This window comes from Fukomys damarensis, unplaced genomic scaffold, assembly GCF_012274545.1.
Source record: "Fukomys damarensis isolate Sample0158 unplaced genomic scaffold, DMR_v1.0_HiC HiC_scaffold_3, whole genome shotgun sequence".
NCBI classification, from domain to species: Eukaryota; Metazoa; Chordata; class Mammalia; order Rodentia; family Bathyergidae; genus Fukomys; species Fukomys damarensis.
In genome coordinates this window covers 42161508-42186568 of record NW_022900915.1, presented here as the reverse complement: position 1 = coordinate 42186568, position 25061 = coordinate 42161508, and the positions used below count along the sequence as shown (strand labels likewise).

Here is a 25061-nt window from a genome sequence, read left to right as displayed (position 1 = left end):
AAAAAAAAAAAAAAAAAATCCAGCTCTACACAAACAGTATTATAGGGATACAGTTTAGTGAAGAGATGCTGGATACAAGGAAGATATTTCTTTTTTTATGAGAGAGAAAAAAGTGATCTAACTATTGTACACGCCCTCTGTTTACATAAAAGTTGTGGCCTTTTGATATTTAAAAAGAATTTGATAAGTTCCCATAGAGTTTATAGTGATAGTTCATATAGTTCTTCTGTATTTATATTGATGGATATTAGATGGAATATGAGCTATATGGTACTGATTTCTCCGGAGTAGTTTTTCTTTTCTGATATACCAGTAGATGCTGGATATTGCTTCCTCCAAACATAAAGGCAGGTGGCTTCTTGCAGCTGAGACCATCCGGAAGAAAACAGATGTTTTCTCCCCTGAAGCTGCGGTGGAGGGTGAGGTTGGCTCCGTCCTTGTTACTCCTCCTTCCTTGTGACCGGTGCAGCTTATGCACGTGTGATGTGAACTCAGGCCCTGTGACAATTCCTTTGTGGGATGGGAAGACTCCACAGCCCGGTGTTTTCCTCATGGCTCAGGGCCTCCCAAGTCCCTCTCGCGATGTGGAGTCACTGAAGGAGAGGGGCGGGGGAGGAAGGACCCACTCCTGGAGAGATCAACACCACCTCGCTGGCTGAAGCCTTGGAATCTCTTCCTTGCCAGGGTCCAAGGCAAAGAACTTTGCTGGTACATTTCTGGTGACGAAAAAAGAAATCCATTGAGCTTACTGGTTGGTGCCATTTGGAATTTACAATCCAGGGAATGTTCTGGTGATATGTGTTATTTGAAATACACTGTTTAGATGTGACTCCTGAATTTTCTTTGGAGGAAATGTCTCTCACAACTACAAGTGACCTAATCCCAGTCACAACCCAGAAGGGTTAAATGTAATGGTACAGGGGGCTTTTTGTTCCTTCCTGGTCTTTTCAGTGAACCAGCTGCCCCCACCAGGACTTCCTGCTCCCACAGATGGGCGGTGGCCGAGCTCTTGTCTCACTGCTGGCGTAGGTAGGATTGTTCCTGCAGTCTGAAGGGGTTGTGAACACTGCTCTGAGAATAGCCAGCCTTCTTTCGGACAGATTATGGAGAATCCTGGAGGAAGCTCTTCGCGGTTCCTTGTTGGATACAGAGTATCTAAGCATCTGCTTACACAAAGAACAAGAACAAATTACTTTTTGTAGGTGGTCTGGGGAAATGGCCTTAATTTTTGTTTTTAAACTATTAGATTATAATGTGTACACGAGCCCTTGCTTCATGTTAAGGACTTTGATGTTTTGTGAAACTTAATTGGAGAGTTTTCCTGACCTGTTTCTACAGTCACAAATGGGACTTGGTTTTCTCGTTGTTGATGTAAAGCAACAGATTTTTGAAGACAAAACCGTGTAGTGTGACTGCACTTCATGTGGAGAGCTTCAAATCCTCCTTTGTGTGTATAAATGTGATCAGCCTTGCTATCGATTTCTTCTGCCAAATCTTTCATTTAAGTATTGTGAAAACTTTGTTTTTTTCAGGTCGAATGAGTGATTTGAGTGTAAGTGGTCAACCAATAGATTCAGAATCTAAAGAAGAAGAACCATGTAGTGAAGAGACAGATCCGATGCAAAGTCTGCTCGAAGGACTTTTGACTGACATAATTGAACTAGGCATATACGACAATGAGGAGGATGAAGGGGAGGGCGAAGATTGTGCAAATGCCACTGATGCCACCACCACCCCGTCTGTGCAGTACATCAATGGGAAACACCTTGTCACCACTGTGCCCAAGGACCCGGAGGCGGAGGAAGCTCGGCGTGGCCAGTATGAAAGTGTGGCACCTTCTCAAAACTTCTCAGGCAGCTCTGAAAGTGATACCCATCAGTTTGTAATACCAGAAGCAGAGCTGTCGCCTGCTCTAAAACCTAATGAATCTAAAGAATCCGATGAACTGCTGGAAATTACATGGAAACCTGCGACTTACCCCCAAATGTCAGAAACTTTTGCAAGTGGTGAGCCTGATATTTTCCCTACAGCCCCATTCCATGGGGGAAAACGCCCAGAAGGAGCAGAGTTAGTCACAGAGAGAGGTCCTGGACTTGAAAATCTGGTGCATGGAAATCCTGATCCCGTGTCTCTCTTTCCTGAGGAGTCTTCAGGAGAGGCTGCCATTGACCAAGTATCTCAGAAAATGGTGTTTTCAGGAGCTGCAGAAGTAACACTGGGTGAAGAGACAGAAAAAAGTGCTGCTATCACATATACTCAGAGTGGTATAGTTCCAAGTTCTCTGGACCCTATTTCAGAGGAAAGTTCAGTCACACTGACCGGAAGTCCACAGCCTGGTGACCGCTTGGCTACCACAGAAAGCTGGTTTGAAATAACCTCTAGCCAAACTGCAGAGCACTCAGGGAGTTCTTCACTTCCATTTCTAGAGGGCTCTGGGGAAGTAGAGGAATACAAAGATAAAATGTTCACCATGGTAGCTAACTTATCACAGAGAAATGCTGCAGATACACTCATTACTTTAGAAACTAGCAAGGTCGTGGTCCCAGAAGGCTTTTCTGATGTTGCTGTGACCACTGTTTATTCCAGTTCTGAGAATGCTTCTGCAGAAGTGGTGTCTCCCAAATTTCTAAGTGAAACAGATACTTCCACGTGGGTTTTCAGTACAGCTCTTGAGGGAAAGGAAAAGAAAGAGGAAGAAGAGGAGAAAGGAACTACTGCTGTGGCTGCTACAGTGGAGTTACTGTCACCAACACAGAGATCAGACCAATTCCTTTTGCCCCCTGAATTAGAAAGTTCATATGTAGTGACCTCTGGTGATTCAGACATCAGGAAAAACTTTCTGCCTTTGACAACACTGACACAGCCTGAAACTGCAGTGACAAGCTCTGCCTTTCTCCTTGCAGAGACACAGGTTTTAGATAATTCTGGGGCACAGCCCTTTGAGCCCAGCAGTAGCAGCCACGCTGGGGTCCAGGAAGGGCCTACCACTCTCTCAGGTAGCCTAGTCTCTCTCTTTCTGGAGCAGGGCTCTGGGGAAGCTGCTGTGGACCTAGAAACCACTACTCTTTCTTTGTTTTCATTAAATTTAGAGTCTGAAATCCAAGCCAGAATAGAAGCTGCAAGTGCTTTGTCTCCCCACGTGGAAACCACGTCCTCCTCTGGACCAACAGGACATGTTTTGTCCCCTGTAACAGACAGAGACATTGCTGAAAGTGTAAGCCAAGCATCCCAGGGAAAACTGGTTTCAGAACCATCCGGAGAACCAACTCACAGGGCAGAAACAAAGGGCTTTTCTACAGGTTTTCCTCTGGAGGAAGATTTCAGTGGTGACTTTACAGAATACTCCACGGTGCCTCATCCCATCACAAAAGAAGAAACTCTGGTGATAGAAGGCTCTGGAGACACAGGCTTTACAACTATCCAGATTTTGCCACCCACAGTGTCTTCTTCAGAGCACACCCATCTCGTACAGGATAAAGAACGGCCCAGCAGCACCACGGCCAGCACCTCAGCCTCCCTCTGGGAAGAGTTCCTAGCCTCAGCTGAGGGCTCAGGGGAGCAGCTGGTCATGGCCCGCAGCTCTGCTGACCCAATGCTTCCCACTGCTGTGGAAAACTTCTCCAGTCCAGATTTCCCATTTACTGACCAAAGATTGGAAGAAGTGAGTGTCATTCATGAAGCAAATCCAAGACCTACCGATTTCCCTAGAGCAGAAGTGGGAGGTACTTTAGAGCCAACAGGAAGGGACGAAGTAAAGGTCAATGGCACAGTTTTAATGGACTTTCTCCAAACAGTGGAGCCAGTGAAGTTATGGCCTAGGCAGGAAGTCGATCCCTTGAGACAGGGGATTGAAGGTGAAACAGCCTCGGGGGAAAAGATTCAAGAACACATGACTTTTGAATCAGTCCGTAGCTCTCTTGCACCAGAACAAACAACTTCTGATTCAAAAACACTTACTGAAACTGAACTTCAAACCACAGATTATTCTACAAAGAAAACTTACAGCACTGATAAGCAAATGGAGGAGGAAGGCATTTCCTTAGTTCTCTTGTCTACTCCAGAGCCAGATACAAAGGCGTTGGAATCATATACTACTCTCCCCCTGGTCACTGAACAGTCAGATTTTTACTCAGCTTCTTCCTTTGTGACTGAATCGATGCCAGCCAAAGGTGTAGTCACAGATTTATTAATTAAAGAAGAAGAAAACGTAAAACTCCTCCCCAAAGTTGTGAGACCAAACATCAGTGAGTTGGGTACTGATCTCTTATTTTCTGGACTTGGATCAGGAGAAGAAGTTTCACCCACTCTTCCTACAATGTCAGTGAATTTTACTGAAATAGAACAAATCATTAGCACATTATATCCCCAGACTCCTCAAGTGGAAAGTTTGAAAACAAGTATTCTAAGTGAGAAAATAGAAGACTATGATAAAATGGAAAATGCAGAAAATGAAGTTAAATCCTTCATTTTTGAAACAGATAACAGCTCCAAATCTGATGAGGCAGCAGCCGAAACCACCTTCCTAGATATTTTAGGTGGTGCTGGAGCAGAAGGACCGACTCCAGCACCCATCTCTTTCACCACAGACATTGAGCAGCCTCTCAGTAAGACCCTAAGTTGGTCCGAAGAAATCCAGACTCAGAGACCACAGCCTGTGACTGAGCAAGTCTCTCACGAGAATACCTCAGCAGCAGACACTGAAGACTCGGCAACTTCTTCTACTGCTTTTCTAGCTCGAACTCATGGTCTTGAAATGGCCAAAGAATTTGTCACATCGGCACCGAAACCATCTGACTTGCTTTATGAAAATTCTGGAGAGGGATCTGGAGAATCAGATCCTCATGATTTAGTCCATATTTCTGGAACTCCTCAGGCAACCAGGCAAGGAAGCACCACATTTGTTTCTGATACATTCCTGGAAGGGCATCCGGAAGTCCCAGGGGCTGAAGCTAGAACTGCCCGTGGATCACACACAGCGTCCACGGTGCTGCCTCTCCACTCAGAGCAGAACAAAAGCACCCCTCGCCCAACCAGCGTGCCGGCAGACACAGCACCCTCCAAGAAGCCCACGGAAGATGGCACAGACAGTTTCCAAGACCGGTTTGCAGGATTTGAGGATTCCACCTTGAAACCTAACAGAAGAAAAGCCACTGAAAATATTATTATCGATCTGGACAAAGAGGATTTAATGTTGACCATTACAGAGAGTCCCATCCTCCATATTCTCCCTGGGCTGACGGATGCAACCACCATCATAGATATTGATCATACAAAACCTGTAGACGAAGACATCCTTGGGATGCAGACATACATAGACTCAGAGGCACCAGCAGGACCACGTGGTGAAGAAAGCACTGAAGCCACCCAAGCTCAAGACCAGCATGAGGCAGCGGTTAACCTATCCTTAACCGAGGAAGCGTTTGAGGGCTCTGGTGAGCCTGTTCTGGCTGGGTACCCTCAGGCAGCACATAACGAACCAGCAGCTTCTGAGGACAGAAGCCAGTTGCACCATATGGGCTTTAATGCCACAACTGAAACCCCTGTGCCTAGCATGGGAGCAGAAGCAGAGATTCTACTACCTGCGGTCACAGCCCTGCCCATGCCTGGTAAGCCTGCCGCAGTTCATGTAGAGATCCGAGAACCAAAGCTGGAAACGAAAGGCCTGGATGACATATTTGAATCAAGCACATTGTCTGATGGTCAAGCTATTGCAGACCAAAGTGAAGTCATATCAACGTTAGGTCATTTGGAAAGGACTCAGGAGGAGTACGAAGAGAAGAAATACATAGGTCCTTCTTTTCAGCCGGAATCCTCTTCAGGGGCCGAGGAGTTACCGATGGACGTCACTCCCCATGTAAGTATCAGTAATATCCACCTCATGACTCAGAGTTTAACGGAAGCACTTGATATGCTGGGAGGACCCAGCCCCTCAGTCACTCTTTCAGCATCTGAAGTGCTGTCTCCTAGGACAGCACCTTCTCCAGTCCTTGTCTCCCTGGGCAGTGGGGTGTCTGAATATGCAGAGGTTCCCCGGCCAAGTGCTCTGCCAGGTACAGACACCAGCTCCACTCTGAGGTCTCCGGGGCATTCTCAGAACGAGGTTCATGTGGTTTTTGAAGCCACTTCCAAACCACCGAGTGCAGAACACTCCCATGTAACTCAGCCTCCGTTCTCCTTTCCTGACGATGCCAAACTTTCAGAATACAAACGTGAACCCAAGTTGTCAGAAGTGGAAGCTTCTCCCACAGAACTAATTCCCGAGGAAGCAACGGAGGCTTCTCAAGATCCCAGAAACAAAGGCAATGGTCAGTTTTCTGGAGAAACGATGCAGGTGTTTCCGAGTATTAGAATCCCTGGAGTTGGAACTGTTCCTACAGCTGCTGGGGAGATAAAGTTAGAAGGTGCCATGCAGTGGCCACACTCTACCTCTGCTTCTGAGCTTTCTAGGGCTGAGGCGGGTGTGGTGCCTCAGCCCAGCCCACAGACTTCTGTGAGCCCCACCATCCCTTCTTCGGAAATAAACCTGGAAACACATGCAGCAGCTTTAATCCGAGGGGAGGATTCCACAGTCACAGGACCAGAAAAGGAACCACCTGCGAGCATTCTTGATGCTCATAATCAGGCTACAGGAAGCACGGTGGGATTAAGCCGTGAGCTTGCCACACCGCCATTTTCCCTTCTGGAAACTTCTAACGAAACTCATTTCCTGATTGGCATTCATGAAGAGGCCGTGGAAGGCACAGCAGTCTATCTACCAGGTAAGATCACAACGCTGTTAAGTTGGTTTCCAAATCTGGAAACGGTCCCTTGGTGCTAATGTATTTAATTTTTATTGTGATGTTAAATCAGTGGAGATTTTTTTATATTGTTCACGGAACAGCAGTCTGGGCCACAGTACTGAGCTGATTATGAAATGTGATGAAAGCAAGTACAGTGTTTTTCTGGGCTTTGCAGATTTATTTTGTATTTTTCTGTATCTTAGAAACAACATGCAGCTGTAAAATGGACAAAATGAAATGATGCTAAAAATACAATGTATTTTTGCTCACAGCCAAAGTATTGCTTTGCCATAGGTCATACACTTACATGTCTTAGTTTTATTTTTTATTTTATTTATTTATTTTTTTTGGTACCAGGGATCGAACTCGGGTCCTTGAGCTTGTGAGGCAGGCCACCGAACAGCTGAGCTAAATCCCTGGCCCACGTCTTAGTTTTAAAAGTGAAAAAATCCTATTTTCTTTTTAAAACCTTGCCATTGACTATTACAGCAGTTATCAAAACTTGCCATGCCTCTGACATTGGAGAGTAGTAACAATTTTAGTAAATAATTACAGCATAGGGAATATCAATTATCAACTTATATTCTAAGGTAATTTCCAGGCTTGAGAGAGTATGCTCATTATGTCAAACCCAGCGTTCAGCCACAGTGTGTATTTATTTAGTATGCATTAAATACAGTGGGTATTTATTTAGTATACGTTCACATTCTGTCCATTGAGGGATTTCTGTTTGTTTACTGAATGTATGCAAAGTGTGAATTTGACACTGTTTCACATAGACCATTTCATTTAGTCTTCACAAAAGACTGTGAGGCACAATTATTAGATCCACGTAAAAGCAATTCCGAGAGGGTCAGTAACTTGCCCACAGTTGCACGGCCAGACCATGGCCTGTGTGGGATTGGAACCCAGAACAGCCCCTCTCCAAAGTCCATAGTCTTTTTATTGCATTTTGTTGGTTTCCATTTCTTTCTATAAATGAACAATAGATCCTTGATGATATAGAAACCCAAATCTTGGGGTGCAAGCTTAGTAGTCGCTTTCTTTTTAAGCAAGCTGGAGGATGTTGGGAGTCGGCTTTTATAGTGTTTATCCGGAATCTTTGTTTGAGTAGCTCTGTCAGTGGAACTCCCAGCCACCGTCACTTAGCTGCTATCTAGAAAAAGCAAGAAAATCAGTACTTTCAGGGCTGTGTTGCTTCAAAATAAATGTTGTATTTTAATAACTATGTGTTATGTCATGGCTATTGTTAGAATTGTTATTCTGATCATACCAATTTTATTTTTGGTGCTACTGATACTTTATCTTGTGCTTCAGAAAGAGTGAAATAGTCAGAAAGTACAATTTTTTTTATAAGTGGATTGGAATATTTTGTGAATAAGATTGATCAAAGGTGGTTGACACTGGATTTTTTGCTATCCTTCTAGATTTCATGTGTAACCGATAACCTAGTGACCTGATCAGTATTTACCGTTTTGTAATTAGGTTGAAATGTACTTTGGGTTGTTAAAAATATGATGTAGAAATGACTGGTCCTAAATCAGAGAGAGAGAGAGAGAGAGAGAGGAGGGAGGAAGGGAGGGAGAGAGGAAGAGGTTAAATCTGACAGTTGAGTGAGCAATGCGTACCAGCCATCCAGTCCACAGCGTTTTCCAGGAATTTGAATTTGCGTCTTCATTGCAAAACAAATTGTCACTTTAGCTTGATTCAGTAAACAGCAGCTCACATGGGATTCCCTGGTTTATCTCGTGGAGTAGACTTCCTGAGGCTAATACAAACTGTTAGGGCAAAATAAAATTCCCAAGAGCAAACTCTTCTCCTAAGGCGACCCCCTTCAAGTTCGTAGGAAGGCCCACTTTCTCACCACGCCTGGGCTCCTGCGCTCCGCTGGGGTCTGTGTCTGTGGTGGGGGGCCGTCCAAGGCCTTCACGGGTGGTACCTCACAGTCTTACAGAGCGCTGTCCCAGAAGTGTCATTTGTTTCGGGGCAGACGGAGCCATGTCCTTGAGTGTGACCTTGTCCCCAGGGCAGTGTACTTTCACGTGGAGAAAGCCAAGATAGCAAGGGAGTTTAAGTTATGTTTGTATCCGTAGGAGAACATGTCTTAGAAAAATTGGGTTAATCTTTGAAGACGTTGATGTATGCGTCCAGAGTTTACCTAACTTTAAGGTGAACCCTAAAAGCAAATGTGTCCACGAATTATGTCTTTCTAGGTTGCCCAGAGTTTACTTAGTACTCAGTAAGTTGGAGTTTGGCTTGCTGTGTAAGAATGGCTAAGTTATCTTCTATAGCAGTTAGACCTGTTCTTTTCATGTGTATTTCAGGATTTCCACACTTAAGATTCTTGAAAATCAGGTTGTATACCATATAGAATCCACTTTATTTCAACTATTTTGTAGAACTTTTAGTTGTCAATTGAATCCTTGAGGACTTTGAGAATTAAGCAGTTTTGAAAGATATTCAAAGAGTAAATATAGGCTGAAAGAAAATACATTTGCCCAGGCCATATTTCAAAGTAAAATGCACACTTCAAATGGTGTAAAAGAATTTGCATTTAGGATATACATTTTCAACTATTTGTCTTAATAGATTTATGTCTGGCCTTTACAATGGTCTTTAGGAAGGGCTCGTTTTATTTATGTTTTAATAAGAAAAGTGTAATAAACATTTGGGGGTTTCATTTTAGGTGAGGTTTTTGTATTTGGGTGTGTTTTGATGCAGTAGAGTTGAATTGATGTGTTGCTTTTCTTCAAGTATAGTTTAAAGGAGTACATTTGGAACGTGTTTTTGGAAAAAGCATGTTAATGTAGCAGAAGAGACTTCAGTGCACACATTCGAAGAAAAAGTTTCTGATCATTAAGTGGTAAAAGGCAATAATAATCCAAATGCTGGTAACAAGCCAATCTGCTAAAAAGAATGCATGTTCTGTGTATCCAGTCATTTCACATGAACTAACCCCGTTTAAAAGAATACATTCTCCATCACTGTGCACATACGTGTAATCATTTTTGACTAAAATCAGTTGTCATTATCATGCCGACTAAATCTGCCATAGAATATATTAGTTGCCAGATACAGTATAAAAATGTTTAAGTGTAATGATTTCAACCTAGAACTGAATAGATGAAATTTGTAACAATTCGTTATAATGCCGCGAAACACTCCAGAATAAAGTTAATGTTGATTTTTGTATGTAGCATTTCTGAATTGCCTGGGTAAAGCTTGGATTATGGTAGCAGAAAGTGGCATTTTTTTGCTAAAATGCATAGAAACCTTATAGATGAACCTAATTTTTTTTACCCTTACTTTCCTGAACACGATAGGACCTGACCGGTGTAAAACCAACCCGTGCCTGAATGGAGGCACTTGTTATCCCACAGAAACGTCCTACGTGTGCACCTGTGTGCCGGGCTACAGTGGAGACCAGTGTGAACTTGGTAAGACCTTTTTGGCCGACAGAGCTCGGTTTTTCTCAGAAGCTGGACTTGGTGGGGAGAATCCCATGTGGAAACCCATATGTGTGTGAGCCGTGTGTTAAGGGAAGTTAAAATGTGAGAGTAATTGCCTAGGGCTGGGGAGAGGGGACACGTGTTCACTGAAATCTTCCTGCACCAAGACAAGGTGCAGCTTCCTGAGCCCGCTGATGTCTTTTTGGGATTTTGCAAAGAGATCGATGTATAGATATTAATTAAAAGTCTCCATCCAGCCTTGGTTTCTGCATTTCTATACATAGTCCATTTAAGTGCACTTTTCTTCTCAGAAAGCTGCATTTAAACAGGAAAATACAATTGGGGCATTGAGTTCTTCTGTTTTGGATGACTCCTGTCTCTGATGTGGATTAGGACCTGTTCCTCTGCTCATCCACGCTAAACCCTTCTCTGCCTCAAGGAGTCGCACTGTAGCTGTCCATGTTCCTCTCTTTCAATTTCCCAGGAAGAAAACTTTTTTTTCCTAAGTGAGTTAATTTTACGCCTGTGTTCTTCTTTTATTTTTTCTTTTTCTCTCAGTTTTGATTTGGATAAATACCGACTTCTCTTGAATACCTGTCGCTCAGGGCAGTGTGGTCCCCAGATCAGAAACATCAGTGTCACTGAGACGTTAGCAGTGCAGCTTCTCCTCCCAGCTCAGATCTCCGGGAGCAGGAGCTCTGCACAGGGACCACAGCCCGGGCCCTCCACGCCCTCCGGGGCCCCTCTGGGCATATGAAACCTGCCAAAGCCTCCATTCACTTCCCTCCAGTAGGAAGTAAAATTAGTCGGGCTGTGGTGAGAATTAGCACAGAGTGAATGCAGAGAAGAATAAGAAAAGGCCAATGGAATGTATCCTCCAAGTGCTCTTCTCTAAAGGCAGTGTGGTTTGCTTAAAATTGTTGAATAAATCCCACCAATAAACCTTTACATTACACAGGAATATTGAGCTAAAATCCCAGCATTTGTATTTAAACAGTACTTGTCTTAAAAAAGTCAACTTTCAGTGGGCTCTTCTGTGCTAACTAGTGTGAGTCTAGGAAAAAATCATTAAATGGATTAAAATAATTTAATGAGTTAATATATCTGGTGCTCTGAGTACCACCTGGCTCTCGGCATGAACGGAGAAGCGTTTAGTGCCATTACTGGATAACTGCGCCTGAGACCAGTGCTTTGGACACGAATAGATGATGTGATTCTTGAATATTCAACTGGCTTTATATGTTATTTAAAAAAATGTTCCTGAAAATTAAATTTTCAGTGTAAAAGTAAGATACTATAGGAATAAAGTCACTCATTTGATTAGCGGAGGAGGCCGCAGAGACCTGTATAGGAATGCGCATTTGGTAGCGACCTTAAAGCTGGGGAGGATTTCATAGACAGGCGGGGGAGATACGGACACAACAAACGGAAGCAGAGAAAGCATGACGTCAGAATGTAGTGGGGCTGCAGGTAGGCATACAGGCCTAATACTGACCCGGTGGGCTGGGGAGGCCACAGCTGGAGAGAAGACTGCTGAGAAGGTGGGGTCCAGAGGACCCTGAAATCCGAGAAGCTCCCTAATCCAACACACTGAGTAGTTTTACTTCGTGTTCTTCCGAGTTGGTTCCGAGATGTCTGTGAGGGGTGATCAGGAAATATGCTGAATACCTCACTTTTAAAATACTGTAGAAAAGACAAAGGCGCACTGCGGATGAGCCCCTCTCAGACGCTTCCCCTCCCTGCGAACACGCTTGTCCCTCGTTCTTGACACTTCTGCAGCAGCTCTGAAAGTCCTCTTTCCTGAGTGTCTTTAGTTGCATTATCATGGCTGTCTCTGTGTCCTGTATGGGTTCGTGACCTCGACCACTCTTGCTCATTTTGACTTTGAAGAAGAGCCAGAAGTCACGCTGTGCGAGACCTGGTGAAGAAGGTGGAGAGCAGAGTGGTTTTTCTGAGCCCGCCTTTCTGTTGGATGGCACTTGGTGGCAGGAGCCACCGTGTTTTAGAGCACACCTTTATTAAGACGCTTCCGAAAGAGCTCTCCAGAGCTGCTCCAGGAAGTGGCAGGAGTGCTGGGATGCGTGTGCTGGAAGTGAGCGGAGCATTCTGAGAGGGACACACGCCCGTGTGTCTTTTACTGTGGTGCTTTTAAAGATTTAAACCTTTGCCATGTCCTCGATGGCCTCCTGCACATACATCTGATGGCCCAGTGGGCTTGATGAAATAAGGGCTGTTCAGTGCCCGTCCCGGACCACCTGACTCTGTGGATCTGCGGTGTGTGGGGAGAGTGCATTTCTGATGTCCTCAGTACGCTGATGCTGCTGGTCCCCTTTCAGGACACTGCCCTGGGCAGTTGGCATCCATGCAGAGTGGAGCCGCAGACTAGCAATGAAATGATCGGGGCAGGACAGATGCCCAGCAGCAGGGGAGAAGCCAGGAGGCTGAGAGGCCGCTGGGTGCTTTGAGTATTTCACCTGTGGTCGGGGCATGGGGGACCAGAGGTGGAAGGCCACGTGGATTTTTAAAAATATGTTTTAGGGCTCATGGGATAGAGATGGTGACACTACCCTTGAATATATTTGAAATTTTCTTTGGGTCACCAGATTCAGCAAATAAAAATTTAGCTGGTCATTGAAATTTGTGTTAATTTTTTTGGGGGGTACCGGTATCAAACTCAGGTCCTTCCACTTTCAAGGCATGTGGCAGAACCACTGAGCCAAATACCCGGCCCTGGTCGTTGAAATTTGGACCTCAGTTTAAAACAACAAAGGACCAGCCGGGCGTGATGGTGCATGCCTGTAATCCCAGCACTTGGGAGGCTGAGGCAGGAGGATCGCTATGAGTTTGAGACCAGCCTGGACTACATACTGAGTTCCAGGTCAGTCTCAACTACAGAGTGAGACCCTGTCTCAAAAATAAAAAAGAACCCCCCCCAAAAAAAACAAAGGACCTTCTCTCAAATAAATAAATAAACGCTGGAGATGTAGGTCAGGGCAGTCTCCGAATTCAATCCCCAGTACCACACACACACACACACACACACACACACACACACACGCATGCACACATGCATTGGAAATTCAAATATAAGTGGCCCTCCTCCCTCATCCTCACATTAAACAGGATTCTTCCATCCTTTTTGAAAGTATATTTGGGAGCTTTTAAATATTATTCATTTCAGATTTCGATGAATGCCACTCTAACCCGTGTCGGAATGGAGCAACCTGTGTTGATGGATTTAATACATTTCGGTGTCTCTGCCTCCCAAGCTACGTTGGTGCACTTTGTGAGCAAGGTAAGAGCTATTGCACAGTTTTGGAGATGAACACTGTTGATGTTCCCCCAAATGTTCGCCTTACTGCACTTTCTCCTCTGTGGAGAGGAAATTTGCGATTCCCTTGTTTGTAAGACACACCTGAGCCATGGCGGTGACTTACCTGTGTTTTGCTGATGGATTGGAATTGGAGACAGGCTCGCAGCACTGAATTGGGGGAGATCTGCTCAGCGGAAGGAATATTATTATATGTATGCTTTCTGGAGGTCAAGGAGGAGTTGACTCAATGTGGCCTGTGTACCAAGGAATATTAGATTCAGGGTGAGATACCTGCATTTTTTTCTCCCTAAGCAGGTAAGACTCAGGCTGATTCCTCATAGTCGGTCATATCCGAAGAAGGCACTGACACAGCTGTTAACGTACATTCACCCCAGCAAGGCACAAACTACTTTAGAGATGTTAGGAGCCTGATCACTGGAAAATTTTCCTTCTAATGAAGCATCTGCCTTTTTCCCGAATAAAAGAAAGACCCAGAATCTCACGATCCCTGTACTTTGCACTTTATGGCCAACTGAAGAGTATGTTTGAGGTGGTTAATGGCTACGTTTCTTAGTTCACCAATCAGAGGCAGGTTGTGTGCCCAGCAGGCTTGGTTTTGGAATGTCGATTTCCTCTGCTTAGTCATACAGTGGTTTGGCTTTGACAGAAGTGCTCTGGGCCAGACTTCTAGCGTACCAGACAAAATGAAAATGTATTAGACACTCAGACACATTGGCCAGGCCCCACATTTGGCTCTGTGGTGTTAATCCAGGCGTCACTACAATTAAAAGCAAAGCTAAAGGCAGCTTGTACTGAATTACTGTTACAAAGCCATGGGCGACGGCTAAGCTTTGGGGTTTTTCTTTTTTTAGGGGACAGGGTGGATCTTTTTGTTCTGGAAATTTAAATCTGAAAATAGACCGAGCACAATCCTCTTTTTAAATTAAAAAGTAAGAACGATGTAATTTCTTAAAGAAGTCTAAGAAATTAAACACTAGAAACATTCAAACATGTCAAAATGATTTTGGCTTCCCTTAGTTTTGAGTGCAAAGAGGAACCCCCACATTCAGCTGTTAGACAGCTGTGTATGGAACACCCACTGGCTTCCTGAGAGTGAGCTGGGTACCAAAGATTGACCCCTGAACAAGAAAATCGCTGATCTTGGTTACTCAGAGTAACTTTTGGTGGAGAATAAAGAGCAAGCCTATTTGTCGGTTATTTCATAGTTTCTCAGATGCTTCCTGGTGTGGTGTTTCATTTGGTTGATGTGGCATTTCTTTACATTTGATGTGTTACACGTAGAGGCTCAGAGAAGAAAAGTGCAAGATTTACACAGCTACTGAATTACCGAATGGGAAAAGCGAGCCTAAAAGGATTAACTCTTAAACCATAGTTTTCCTCCGTGTCCTCACACTTCTAAAGTACTTCTCGAAGATGAAGCACTTTTATTTAAGTCTATCTAGTGGATTGTGAGGTAACAGATTCTTGGAAGAGACTTAGAGGCCAATGAATTCTTGCCTCTCTTTAAAAAAGAATATTGAACAGAAACAACTTTAAATTGCTTCTTCCTTTTGTGTTGCACCTACATTTCAGGTACATTCTATCTGAAAGCCAGTCTAGCTTTCATGCACTTTATTTGCTGGGAACCATCTAGCCCCATCTGTTTGCCCCTTGCAGCTGCGTTCCTGTGATTTACTCCCAGGATGCTGAAAGATGTCTTTTTTTCTCTCCTTTTCAGGTTGCCCAAGAACATGTGTTTTCTTTTTTAACAGTAGCATTGTTGTCTAAACAGTCTTCTGTCCAAAGTTCTGTCTTGACTGTGTCATTATTTCTGCAGCTGACCTTTTCTCTCTGCAATAGTAACTTTTTAAGTCTCAGTAAATTGCAAATGGAGGGACACATTCTGGCAGAATAATAACAGATATGAAATATCAAAGGGGCTCTTGGATTGATACAGAAATCTCTGGGTGCACAGATTCCTGCCCAAAGTCGCTGGTGCAGCTTACCAGGGTGGTGGGGATTTCTTAAGGCTTGGCAGCTATGTGTCAGAGATGGGCAAAAGATTACCTGAAACCATAAAAAGATAGGTTTTCGGGGCAGTTAACAGTGATGTTTTTAGCTTCTGTGGTCATGCATAAGAGTCTCACACACTCTGAATCCGAGACTCTGTATTTAGCCTGTGCACTCAAGGAGTTTTAAGGCATAACAGTGAGTGAAATCTAGGAAAAGATTATCATCAGAAAGAGATGTCTTTCAATCAGTGTGGTGAGAATCACATCGTTTTTAGGGGAAGTTGGAAAAAACACAAGTACTGAGATTTTCTGTCAGAATTGTATCCTAGGAGATGCTGCTTGCCATGTAAACCCTTCATTACATGAACAACAATAGATAGAGAAGACTGTTTAGACAACTATGCTACTGTTAAAAAAGAAAACATGTGTTCTTGGGCAACCTGAAAAGGAGAGAAAAAAAGACATTACCTTCCAGGTTGGAGGGACAGCTGAGATAAGGTGACCCTGTTGGTTCCGTTCCTGCTGCTGAGGCCTTATTGATACAATCGCAAATCAGGAAGCAGCCTCATGCAGAAGGAAGAGGTCATGCAAGACAGAAAATAAGAGCCCTGGAGGGTCTAGCTTACTCTTTGGAAAACACTGGTTCTAGTGAGAACTAAGGCGCTCCTCCCAGACCCAGCCCTTGAGACAGCAAGAGTCCATCAGGGTGGTGAAGCCCTAAGGCCTAAGCCCCTGCCCTGAGGCTGTACTTCTCACAGGGGCCACCACCTCTTGCTTTGGCAACCTTGGGGCCCACACACGGGGCAACAAATGACATCCAAGAGACAGCATCACTGTAGCTACGACATGCATCTAAATGTTATGAATTCTTTTGTAAAAGATAAAAAAATGCTTAATGATGATCCGTTTTAATGACGAAAGACAAAAGTAAACTCGAACAAAAATTCTGGTTAATAGGCAATAAGAAAGAGTGCAGAGAAGACTGTTTTTCTGATGTATTTTTAAAGAAGAAAGGACCCTCTAGACTCTCTTTCTTCTGTCTATGCATTGAGCCCAGTCTTCAGCATGCCAGGCAAGTGTTCTGACACTGTGCTTCGGCCCCAGCCCCTAGAATTTTAAACTGTGCATCTTAAAATAAACGATAATTTCCAGGGTTAAGGAAAAGTGTGGTATTGCAATACCACAGTATTGACTTTGGCAGGGAAAGTGTTCTAAAATTTATTTCCAACTCTCATTCCTTATAAAGCAAACCCCTCAAATATGAAGGTCTGTTTCCTCCCCTTCCCTCCCACCTCACTTTGAATTCTTTTACATGAACTTCCCCCAGTGAAAATTACTATCCAGGGGACCAAAATGTGCTTCACTTTGGATACCAAGTGCTACTTTTGCACCAGTCATCTGGCTGTGTCCTGATCCTTTCCTGGAAGATTTGACGATCTCTAAATAACATGATAATAAAACTCAAAACTTCCAGTGCACAAGATTCAAAACAGTTAGTCAGCAGGCTGTAACGAAACAGCAGGCCTGATAGACCAAACTGAAGTGAAGATGGCTCTCAGAGACAAGCTTGCCTTCCATCCGTACGGTCTGATTCACTGAATCCAGGATAGAAAAAAACACTCTCACGTATGCTCCTACGACTGTAGAAGGAAAGAGGCATAAATACTACAGAAAGTAATAGAGCACAGAGCAGGAGGCAACTTGTGTTTCAGTTTGGCCACCAAAATGAACTCTGAAGCATTTAATGGAGTCAAGTTTGTTTTCTTTATCAATCAGTAAACTCTCAGAGGAGGAGACATGCTTCTTAGATCAAAGGAAAGGTCTCCTGCAGTTTTAGTTTTTGTATGTAACTACTTCAGTATATTCCTGAGCTATATTTGGTGAAAGTCAAAGTCCTTTCCATTGATCATTATTTAAGATCTAGAGGGTTGCTTTACCTGCAAGTGAGTAAGTGAATTTGAGGAAAACTTGCCAATAAGAATTTCTTGAGAATAAGAAATAGCAGAAGAGAGGCTGGGGATTTGGCTCAGTGGTTCTGCTGCCTGCCTTGCGAGTACAAGGGGGAGAGTTTGATCCCTGGTGCCACAAAAAAAGAGAAAAGAAAGAAAGAAAAGAAAAGAAAGAGAGAGAGCATAAAAGGACGTACAGCTGAGGATTATGGCAAGCAGAAAATTTAGAAATATTTGAAAATATTTTCATCCCATTGGGATACTAATTATGGCCTGCTTATCACAAATGAGAAACACGCATTCACACATTCTCACACACTCAGGGGATGAGCTCAAAATACGTGGTAAATTTTAAATTAAAATTTATTACAGTAGGGCCGGGGATGTACCCAGTGGTACCACACCTTATTGGTAAGTTCAAGGCCCTGAGTTCGATTCCTCTCTAGGAAAAACGATTATTTTAGTAAAAGACACATTGGCATTAATCTCACTTAAAATCCTCCCCTCGACTTCATACTCACGCCCCGCGTCTTTCTTGACACTTTCTGCAGCAGCTCTGGAGTCATTCCTGAGAGTCTTTCGTTGTGCTGTCCTGGCTGCCTTGATGTCCTGAGTGGATTCAAAACACTTACTTCTCATTATTCTGACTTTGGGGAAGAGCCAGAAGTCCCGGGACTTCCAGACCTGCTTTAGAAATTGGCAGGAACAGTCAGCTAAGTGTGTTCAAAGCTGTGCAAAATACTTTGAGGGGATTAGCGGCAATGTGTCTCTTATTGTAATCATCTGTTTTTAAAATGCAGGCACCCACCTTGTATTTTGGTGATAGCTCCTGTGTGTGACTTGGAAGGGACCGTGGTGACTTACAGAACTTGGTTGCTTCATTTTTAATAAAACCTTGCGCATTTGCCCTGGGAGTTCCCTGTTTATAATCTCTTTGTGAGGAGGAGGAGGAGGAGGAGAGCACACATTTTAGCTATTTCCCCAGAGCTGCCCACTCGGGATTTTTTCCTTCTGTGTAAATCCTACATGACAAGAGCCTGTGGCTGGCCAGCTGTCTCTCTAGTAGGTGGGAAAGGACCACTTCCAGAGCCTTGGAAGTCATTATGCAAATAGAGTGCTCCTAATCGTGTTGGAGGAATTCTTATCTTATTACTCTGCTGTCCTAGAAAGGCTCCCAAGTCCTTGTGCAGACACTGCAGCCCCAGTTTCTGCCCAGCCCAGCCCAGCTCCAGTTTCCTCCCTTGCCCACTGGCTTGAATCAAGGATACTACAGTGAGATGCTGCCCCTCCATTTGGTCCACGGAAGCCCAACCACCCCCTTCATGGGCTCACTGTGATGATCTCTGTGTCACTGTGACCAACTTCTCTGCATCAGTGACTTCGGATGGGGACTTTGCGGGATGTGGGCTTGGGTCTCCTGACTGCACTTGGATCGAGGAGCCCACTGTGTATGATGTGAGTGAATTTTATCCACTTGTTCCTTCCCAGATACGGAGACCTGTGACTATGGCTGGCACAAATTCCAGGGCCAGTGCTACAAATACTTCGCCCACCGGCGCACCTGGGACGCGGCCGAGAGAGAGTGTCGCCTGCAGGGAGCCCACCTCACCAGCATCCTGTCCCAGGAAGAGCAGATGTTTGTGAATCGTGAGTGTCCTGCACCCCACTCCTTGCCACATTTCAGTTTTTCCTGAACGAACAGAAAAGAGGCGGCTTTCTCAGTGTTGATGGAGTGAGTTAAGCCCCTCATCTGGGAACTAAGTAATCCCAGTCCCTACGCCGAAACTGTCCACTCTAATGCAGGAAGTCTGCCTGCAGTCATCAGCGAAACACTCAGCTGGGAACTGGATCTTAAAAAATTGTTCTTCGTTCTTTGGTCATTTTTTTTTTTTAAATTTAGAAAAATGGCCTTTTCTTACATCTCAATAAAATCCCTACCATGGCTACCTTCATGGTCTCTGTTTTGAATATTTGCCTGCGTTGGCTGACATTAAAGATAAAACTAAGGAGGAAGTTATTTTTTGTCCAGCTGATGACAGTTGAAGTGTTAATAGCATCCTAATCTTATCTTCTGGTTCTCATCCAAGTCTTCTATTTTAGACAGTAGAAAGTGAGTTACATGGCAGGGTCAGAAATAGACGGAGATAAAAAGCTAATGAATCCAAACAGCAGAGTCGTTTAATAACTTCTCACACTGCAGCAAAGAGGAAAGCTGCTAGTTTTTGCAGAGCGAATCTGTAGGACCATTTTGTTCAGGAAGCACTGTTTAATGTCCTGTGAAATGTGTTCCCATGATGCTGGCTATCTTCTTGAAGTTTAGTAATTTACAATATTAAAGGTATGATATTTTTGCCAATGACTCATCCCATGATAGAAAGAAATATTTTTGAGGATAGTTTTTCAAAGTTTTCTCGCTGTGGTGTTCACTGTTTGAAGTACTTTGGGAAGAAATGGGTAGTTTCCAAAGTGAGGGGAGAGTAGGCATTTCCTGGTGTCTGGTACCTTTCATTAAGTCACTGGATTTTTGCCAGTGGTATAGTTTAATAAGAACATAATAAGTAAATGGAAAAATGCAATTATGAATGAATACAGGAAATATTCGATTATAGTAAATGGCCAGAGAAATTATTGTCTGTGTCTGATATTCCGATGTTCCACAGTGTTTGAAAATTAGCTTTTTACTTCAAAGCACATCAGGGAGAAGAACAGGAGATAGACTAGGAGGATGTTTCTGTTGATGTGCAACTAGATAAAAATCCAGCAAGAAAAGAAGATGCATGATTCCTCCTGAAAATCCTCCTCTGATATATTTCATTGCTCTGTGGGGAAGGTAGTAAACACATTCACACTTTTTCTCACCCTGTAGGTGTGGGCCATGATTATCAGTGGGTTGGCCTCAACGACAAGATGTTTGAGCATGACTTCCGCTGGACCGATGGCAGTGCACTGGTAAGATGATGGCGGGAGGGATGCTGCTCTCGGGTCTTGGTGCTGCCTGCTCTTTGCACTCGACAGAGGGTACATTAGCCTGGAAACAACGCAGATGACTGGGCCAGGTTCAGTCACTGAAACAGGGGAGGGCTGCGAAACATTCCAAGGAACTGATCCAACCAACCGCTGCTGCCCTCTCACAGCTGTTGTCTCTTGAAAAGAAGAGTGTAGAGTTCTACTGAAGAGGAAAACCAGACAATGAGAACTGTTTTGTGTCTGTCTTTTAGATGGTTATCTTTGCCTTTTGTAGCTTCAAAGCAAAATGGAAAAGAATACATGTAAAGGAAGGCCTTAAAAAATACCTAGAGTCACCTGCAGTTAGAGTAGTACATAAAGCTGCTTGGAATCACTTCCAGTAAACACACATGGGTCTAATGCTTTCGAGATACTCCAGGCATGATTGGCTACACCAGTGATGTGCAGTGCTGGATGTCCACTAGAATGGCCGGAGAGTCGAATTGAAACTCTGCTTATATTTGTAGGACAAAACTTCCAACAGCAGAGTTTCCCAAGTGTCCCCAGGGTGATTCTTGAATACAGGCAGCATCAGGACCCACAATCTTGAACAAGATGGCAAGTGTAAATTAGATTCTCATTTGGATGAACAAGAGCAAACGTAATTTTAAAGTTCTTTTTGTGTGTGAATTACTTAGGTCCCTATGTTCTTTAGCTCCCACTCATCAGGATTTAGTGAGTTTGGCGAAAGGTTAATGTTCATCCTTGAACAGAAGCCAAAGTAATCTCTGCCTTTGGAAGCTGTGCTTTGTTCAGGGTGGCTTCCCCTGCTAGGGATGCAGCACTCCCATCACCTACGTCCAGGGCCCGCTGAACTCATCCACAGCACCTGCTCTTCAGGGAGAGGAGGGAAAGGCCAGATAGGTTGCGCTCTTTGTCTAGGGCCACAAAGCTATGAATTGAAGAAGCCAGACTGTATTCAGGCCTGTCGACTCCCCACCCTTGTTCCTCCTTGTCTTTAAATACAGTCTCGTTTGCTCCTCTTTTGATTTGAGCAACTGGAATTATGTATCACTAGATTTTATCTGTTACTGGATTTCATGGGTCACTGCTGGCTTGCTCCCTCTCTGTCATTCTGGTGTTCATTCGGTGCTCCTTGTCATTCAGGTTTTGTAAGGAATGTCTTGGAAAGATGGAGCAAAAGTAGGAAAAATATACCCTCTGTGCACTTTATTTCCAGTAAGACACAGGCCCCACGGCTTCGTGACGGCCGTCCCATTTCCTCTAACTGTCCTCGCCTGCCATTCTTGCAACTGCGTATTTTCATTTTGCTTTACCCGAGGAGCATAATATAGACAGTTAGATCAGTAGTGGTCGGTGTATCATCAATCCTTTAATCTAATTTTCTTTTTTGAAATTAAGTCTATAGGTGAAAATGCAAGGAAAATGTTTCGTGTACCTTCCAACGGACACCTTTATAATTTTTGATTGTATCGATGATCTAGCATAGACACGGAGCAAGTTTTCCATTGTCGAATTCTTGTGGACTGAATAGGTTTCTGGGACACTCACTGGTCAGTCTGCCTCCCACATTTTTTTCCCTTAGAAATAGCTCAGGTCCTTGTGAGCTCCCATCGCTGCTACAGAAGCTGGGATGCCCAAAGCTCGAGTGGACAATTCTGCTCGGTCTTGCAGGCCTTGGTCAAGGTTTATTCCCAGTACACCTCTTGGCTGTGTTTTTCTGGATTCCAGCCCAAGCCCCATGTGGCTGCATCTGGCCAGTTGGAGAGCATGAATAGTCTCATTCGCTGCCCACTGACCAGACTAAGCGAGTTCGCGGCCTGTTCCCCGTCTGTTGTTAGTTATCCAGAATTGGTTTGTATGTTTTCATCCTTAGCACATGTGTGTTACTTGATGTCTATTCTGATCTCTGCACTAACAGTTCACCACTTCAAAGAGGGTCCTTTCCCCTGCCTTTTATTTCTCACAGTGCTGAGGATAAAGCCTTACCCTCAGCCCCGTGAGCTTGGTTAAGGGTCTGAATATTGGCTGCTCCCCGGTAGCCAGGAGGGCGTCTCCTAGCGTCTCAGGGAAGTTATCTTCTCACCAGGTCTGTGCAGAGGCGCTGGACACAAAAGCTGTTATTTCACCTCATGTGAGGAAGGCAGGTCAACTCTCTTTGGTCTGTGTTGATCAGTGTTTAATGTAGGTGCACAAGTGTGGCGAACAAAGTCTCATTAGCATTTCCAGAGTCTGGCCTGGGCCTATATCTGGTAAACGAGCACGTGAGCTTTGCACTTTGTCTAAAGACCAGCATTGCTCTTCTTTGCACGGTTTTGACGGAAACCAAGGATTGAGCACGCACCCAGTGAGAGAGAACTTCAGTGTGAGGAGGAAGGCAGCAGGTCTGTGGTAAACAGGCAGAGTGCACCAAGGAGAGGCACACAGGCTTCCAGAGGAACCCGGACAGCCCCGATTCTTCTGCGTAAAGTGAGTGTGCCAAGCTGAGGAGTGACCCTTCACTCGGACCATTTGGGAAGAGGACAGACCATCTGCCGCACAGCCGGTCTCCTCCCATCCGACTGATCTCCTGCCTTCGAATCCCCCCTTTCCTGGTCCTGTCCTTTCCCAGACAGCCTCAGTGTCCCTGAAACTCATTTGTAGTTTGTTCTGCAGTCTCCGTCCCTTAACAGGTTCCATATGCGCGCTGGCCTTTGAAATACTGTTTCAAAGTTCGCTGTTCGCTCTGAGTTTCTTGCTTTTGAGAATATTCCTGATAGCTGTCCAGGTCTTCACTGGGGAGGGCAGGATCTGCTGACCCTCGGAGATGTGCTAACTTGACTGTGTGCAATGTTAAGGATTCTGTTTGTGTTTTAGAGTGATTTCTCTCCTCTCCCGCACTCTCTCTCCATTTCTTTGTTTGAAAGCTTTATCAGAGTTTATTCGTGTTGGGAAGTAGAACAGTATTAAAACAAAAAGAACTTCTTATATTTACCTACTTTTTCATTTGATATTCAGCCTTACAATTCAGGAAAAACAAACAAGTTTAGGTTAGGTCTCCATCTCAATGATTTCTTTTATTGAAATAATTAAACATCAGTTCCAATAAGCTTGTGATATAATTGTATCATATTTAACATGATTATGCTTTATATCTGGACTAATTCAATTCAGATGTTTATTCTAAATCAGTGATGTTGTTTGGCCAAGTCATCTCAATTGTCTTATTCTTTAGATTATTTTTGATTCATTCCACATTATTGGCTTTTACAATTGGATGTTGATATAATGGATAAAATGCCAAATTCCTGTTTCTGTTATATTTTTAAAAATCTTTTTCCTCGTTTACTTGGGGTGTTTGCCCTATCAGTTTTTCAAAAATGCGCTCATGGGTAAAATTGTGCTGAGCTTCCCTCTTGCGGTATATGTTTAGCTTGGTTTCCCTTAACACATTTCAGTTTTCACTCTGTCACTGGTTTCCTCCCAACCAGTTATTCTTTAACTCAACTATTAAAATGAACAGCAAAACACACCTGGAGTTTAATGGGGCGCCCACGCACTTCCCTGGAGATTGCCCCTCTCCTCCCCAGGTCATGTCTTCAAAGGCAGTGAGTTGAACCACTCAAGTTACACACACTGAAGCTGGGGAACTCGAACAAGTGCTCCTTATCTAGCATCTGTACTGTCAGCTGACTTTTCTTTTTAATCTTTGTTAAGTGTATGGGTAATTTTAGGTATATTATACAGTTACTTTCATCATTGGGATCTTCTACCTTTATAAGACTTACCTTGGTTCTTATTTTTCCCCATTCCCAAGCCCTCCCTTCACCCCCTCCACCCTTCCCTGTTTACAAAGATATTATTTCCATGTTTTTCCTTTACACATATTTTTTCTTTTCCCTTTTTTTTAACCTTTCCCCTACCCCTCCTACTTCCTCTACTCTTCTAGACCTTTTCTTCCTATTACACAATATCAATTATTCATTTTGATCCTTACTTACACTTTTAGTTTTTCACACCAGAGAAACTATTCAGTATTTACACATGTGTCTTATTAATTTCACTTAAGAGTATGACCTCAATGTGCACCCACTTAGCTATAAATATCTGTAGTCTCTCATTCTTTATGGCTGAGTAGTACTCCATTTTATTAAAGAAAAAGACCGCATCTTCTTTATCCAGTCTCCAGTTGTTGGGCAATCGGGCTGTTTCCAAATTTTAGCTATTACAAACTGTGCTACTATAAATATGGGTGAGCATATATCACTGTGGTATGATTCTTTTAATTCTTCTGAGAACACACCCAGCAGAGAAATAGCTGGGTCAAATGGGACTTCTAATCCTGGTTGTTAGAAGTATCTCCATATTTATCTCCACAGGGGTTGCACCAGTCCGCACTCCCACCAACAATAAAAAAGGTTCCTGTCTCCTCACAGTCCTGCCAGCATTTGTTATTGGTTGATTTCTTGATAGCAGCCATTCTTTCTGAGGTGAAATGGAATCTCAGTGTTGTTTCATCTGCATCTCTTGAATGACCAGTAGTGTTAAACATTTTTTCATATGTTTATTTGATGCTTTTACTTTTTTGTTTACTGAGAAATGTCTGTTCATTT

The 25061-nt window shown here is 43.8% G+C and overlaps 1 protein-coding gene across 4 annotated transcripts in view; it reads left to right on the top strand.

The window, feature by feature from the left end:
• Nucleotides 1-25061, top strand: part of Vcan (versican) — a 105317-nt gene that overhangs the window by 67865 nt on the left and 12391 nt on the right. For 3 of the 4 annotated variants that reach the window (XM_033767827.1, XM_033767822.1, XM_033767825.1), the window contains 5 exons: nucleotides 1533-6758; nucleotides 10103-10216; nucleotides 13410-13523; nucleotides 18991-19149; nucleotides 20369-20451. In XM_033767827.1, coding sequence (XP_033623718.1) covers nucleotides 1533-6758; nucleotides 10103-10216; nucleotides 13410-13523; nucleotides 18991-19149; nucleotides 20369-20451 — 5696 coding nt within the window. The remainder of the gene's footprint in view (nucleotides 1-1532; nucleotides 6759-10102; nucleotides 10217-13409; nucleotides 13524-18990; nucleotides 19150-20368; nucleotides 20452-25061) is intronic. The other variant, XM_033767828.1, reaches the window with a different exon arrangement.